This window comes from Gekko japonicus, unplaced genomic scaffold, assembly GCF_001447785.1.
Source record: "Gekko japonicus isolate JY-2015 unplaced genomic scaffold, Gekko_japonicus_V1.1 scaffold6000, whole genome shotgun sequence".
Classification (NCBI taxonomy): Eukaryota; Metazoa; Chordata; class Lepidosauria; order Squamata; family Gekkonidae; genus Gekko; species Gekko japonicus.
In genome coordinates this window covers 27,180-31,687 of record NW_015163807.1, presented here as the reverse complement: position 1 = coordinate 31,687, position 4,508 = coordinate 27,180, and the positions used below count along the sequence as shown (strand labels likewise).

Sequence of the window (4,508 nt, the reverse complement as noted above, 5' to 3'; positions counted from 1 at the left end):
GGGGGTGGTCAATTCTTGGTTGTCATGGGTGCAAGTGGGGATAGGCTGGGAGTCTGGGAACTCCCTCTGCAGTCAGGTGACCCAACCTCCAGCTTTCCCCATCAGCTACGTGACTTCTGGCATGCTGGCCTAGCTTCCAGCATGGAAGTGTGAAGAATGTGTGGTTATATGGCAGGGCTATAAAGTTTCTCCGGCCAAATGTGCAGGCCATATGGCTTCAACAGGAAACAAGGCACAGCAGGTCATCAGCAAGACATCTCAGGGAAGGCAGGGGCTTTTAGAAATCAATATTTCTATACAACAACCTCTATTAATAAGATAGTTAACTGCTTCCTTATTGCAGTGAAGCAAATTCTCTCTTATATTAAAACAATTATCCCTAAATTATACATTTTAATAAATAATAAAAAATTTATTCATTTCAAAATATTGCAGGATTGAACAATTCTATCCCCAAACTGTGCTTTTCTGAAGAGTTCTGCTCGCGTAATAAAATATATTTAAAATCTGTGAATAGAATTCTTCAGGAGACCCTCAACATGGAGATAGGGCTACGTACTGCGGTCTAGTACCTACCACATCAGGGTCTGGCAGTCAGCTGTAGTGGGGTGAAAGATTGAAGTGCCGGAGGGCCCCCGAAATAACTGAAAGCCTAGGGGCTTGGTCACGAGTTAATATGGCCCCGCTGAGCAAGAATGTTAATGAGAGGACATTTTGGAGGCCCTTAATTCATGGGAGTTGCCATAAGTCGGAATTGACTTGATGGCACTTAATGCACACATGTGTATGGCTAGTGTTAATGTTCTCTTTAATGGGTAAAAATATGCTTTCCAAAATGGCCAGGTCTGGGTTGGAAAATACCGGAAGACTTTGGGGGTGGATCTGGGAGAGGGAGGGGTTTGGGAAGGGGAGGGGAGGGGCCTCAACATGGTCCACCATAGAGTTCACCATTCAAAGTCGCCATTTTCTCCAGAGGAGCTGATCTCTGTCAGCGGGATATAGTTGCAAAAGCGGGAGATCCCCAGGCCCCACCTGGAGCCCGGCAACCCTGAGACCCTGGTTGCCCTTTTCTATTGTCAGATATATTAAAGGTACAGGATTCCAAAGGTGGGGGCCCTACTGGATGGCTTATCCTGAGGCAACACTAAAATGCAGCCAACATAGGCCATCTCTGGATTGGGGATTTCTGGAGATCTGGGGGCATATCCAGGGGAGTGGCATAGTTTGGGGAAGGGAGGGGTGTTATGTATTGGGACTGGAACATTCCAGGACTGTTTCAACCAGAGACTGGCTGAGCTTGGAGCTCTAGAACAGGGGTGTCAAACATGTGGCCCAGGGGCCGGATCAGCTAGCCCCCCCCTCCCCGGAGGGCTTCTATCAGGCCCACAGTGGAACTGGTTGTCTGAGAGCCAGTTTGGTGTAGTGGTTAAGTATGCGGACTCTAATCTGGAAGAACCGGGTTTGATTCCCCTCTCCTCCACTTGCACCTGCTGATGTGACCTTGGGTCAGTCACAAACTCTGGGACAGCTGTCCTTGGAAAAGAGCAGTTTGTGTCAAGAGTTCTTTCAGCCCTACCCACCTCACAGGGTGCCTGTTGTGGGGAGGGAAAGGGAAAGGAGTTTGTAAGCTGCTCTGAGACTCCAAGTGAAGGGCAGGGTATAAATCCAATCTCCTCCTCCTCCTCCTCCTCCTCCTTCTTCTTCCAGTTCTGCTGCTGCATCATCATCAGAGGTTTGCACTTTACAGATACATACCTGAACAGCATACTCAAGATTGCAACAGCACAGACATTTTGATGCAATAATTCAGAGCAAGAGGTGTCAGTTATGAGACACTGTTAAATAAACAAAACATTGCAAGAGTGCTGATGCTTTAAGCATGCTATTATTTTAAGTAAAAAAAACACCTTTGTGTTTGTGTCCTTTATAAAGTTTATATCTCCGCTACCTGGTATTACCTTTTATGACACACATGGCCCGGCCCAACAAGGTCTCATTTATGTCAGATCCGGCCCTCAAAACAAATGAGTTCGACACCCCTGCTCTAGAACAACAACCCACCAGTTTTGACAATGGCCTATTGTTGGTAGCTGTTTTGGGAAGTGGGTGGAGTTGCATGCTATTTAAACAGGGCAGTTGCCCTGGCTTTTTGTTCTGGCTGAATCACTAATAAAGGAGAGCTGATCACTAAGCTTGGGGTGGGTCTGGCCATCCATGGAACCCAGTATTTAACAGAGGGAGCTCAGTAGGGTTGTGATCAATGTTCCCTCTAAGCTGTAGAGTCCTGTGAGCAAAAATTCTACTTTGTGAGCTACTGGCATTAAAGTTGTGAGCAGGTGATTTGGCTACTGCATAAATTAGTGAGTTCTGGAGCCCTCCTTCCTGAGCCAAGACAAAAATTTGTGAGCCAGAGGCTAAAAAACTGTGAGCTAGCTCACACTAACTCAGCTTAGAGAGAACACTGGTTGTGATGCCAATAGCGTCTATCCTCTGCAGTTGCCATTTTCTCCAGGGGAACTGGTCTCTGTAGCCCAGAGATCAGTCGTAATTCCAGGAGAACTTCCCAAAGGGAGAAGTCCTTCATTATTCCAAGACAATAAAGGAATGTGGTGCCTTTCAGCTACCACTGAGGGCTGGGGACATAGGGTATAGACATATAGACCCCATTCGCGGGGAGGGTGGGGTAGAAATATAAAGGTAAATGTTCCCTTGCTCGAAAGCCAGTCGAATCCGACTCTAGGGTTGCAGTGCTCATCTCAGTTTCAAAGCCGAAGAGCCAGTGCTGTCCGAAGACATTTCTGTGGTCATGTGGCCGGCATGACTAAACACCAAGGCGAACGGAACGCTGTTACCTTCCCACCGAAGTGGTACCTATTTATCTACTTGCAATTTCTTGCTTTCGAACTGCTTGGTTGGCAGGAGCTGGAACTAGAGACGGGAGCTCACTCCGTCATGCGGCACCCGGGTCTCGAACTGCTGAACTACTGACCTTCCACAGCCTGCAGTTCAGCGTCTTAACCACTTGAAATGTAATAATAAATAAATAAAAGAAAGTGGTTTTTTTTTCAAATGTCAGGTTATTTTCCCATTTCTCTGTCAAACCATGCTATACAATTCAGTAGGCAAAGTAAAAGTGTGCGCTACACGTCTGTAGCAAGCGTTAAGTGGAGTGAAAATGGGGATCTGTGTGAATACCATTCCTGCCAGATCTCCACTTGCTGAATTTGTATCTGGGGGGGAAAAAGATACTATAAAGAAAATTGGATAAACATATGCAGCAGAGGTCCATCAGTGGCTATTAGCCACAAGGTATAGATAGGAACACTTGGTCTGGGGCAAGTGATGCAGAGTATTCTTGGTGCTGGGGGGGGGCAACAGTGGGAGTGCTTCTAGTGTCCTGGCCCCACTGCTGGACCTCCTGATGGCACTTGGCACTTTTGGCCACAGTGTGATACAGAGTGTTGGAATGGATGGGCCATTGGCCTGATCCAACATTGGCTTCTCTTATGTTCTTATGTAAAATAAAGAAAAGGAAAATTAATTATATATCATAAACAAAAAATAAGAGGTAAGAAATATTTCTCCCCAATAACCCCTTCATTACATTAAAGGTTTTTTTGAACACTGTCTACAATAAAAATTACTTCCGTTGGGGTATTCAACATTTTACATTTCAAATTTCGTAACTTATCTGTTTCTCAAAGAAATTATCTGTTTCACCATTGCTGCAGACTCAGTACTGCATCCTTTCACGATGACCGAATACTCACTTTTACTTTTGGCATATAGTTAATATAATGGAAATACAAAAAGAGAAATAATTATATATCATAAAACAGAAAATAGAAATAGAAAATATTTCTTCCCATCTTCATACACAAAAAATATTTTAAAACACTGTCTATGGAATACAGTAAAAGTAATTTTTGTTGGAATACATTTATATTCACCATTTTTATGCCCCTCCCTTGTGGTTGTGATCTTTGTCTGGGAGCTTGTGATGGCTCTTGGATGCCCTAGATCCAGAGCATTAAGTAGATAATAAACGCACTCCGGAAGACTTCCGGTCGATGGCGGCGCGCTAAGCAGTCGCACCTCCCGGACCTCCCGGGAGTGAAGCTGCGCACAGGCAAAAGGGGGGGCATGCATCGCACCCCCCCAGGGGTCTGGCGAAAGACTCCTGGCCAAGGGACTTTTGAGAGGTCGCCTCTTCGCCAGCGCGATGCTGGGGAATCGAGGCACTTCTCTGTCCCCATGGTCCCTCTGCCGAGTGTCCGCAAGGAACTAGTGACGCTGACTGGGACAAGCACAGGAGATCGAGCAGTTAAAAACGAAAGTAAACCAAGGTCGGATGACCAAGTATGAACGTGAGTCAGCTTAGAGCGATTTTGTTAAAGTTAAGAAGAAAGCTCCCCCTCCCCATGGACTAGAGAGTAAAGCGAGCGGAGGAGGGGCCCCTCCCATGCGCATAAACTCACAAGTGAGAATGGGGGGGGGGGAAGCGGAAG

The 4,508-nt window shown here is 46.1% G+C and overlaps 1 protein-coding gene across 1 annotated transcript in view; it reads left to right on the top strand.

The window, feature by feature from the left end:
* Positions 1-4,351: 4,351 nt before the first annotated feature.
* LOC107107642 (pre-mRNA cleavage complex 2 protein Pcf11-like) overlaps positions 4,352-4,508 on the top strand; it is a gene marked incomplete at its 3' end in the record, with an annotated part of 23,212 nt that continues 23,055 nt past the window's right edge. Inside the window, 1 exon segment of the mRNA XM_015407943.1 lies at positions 4,352-4,367. Within this exon segment, the coding sequence (XP_015263429.1) occupies positions 4,352-4,367 (16 nt within the window).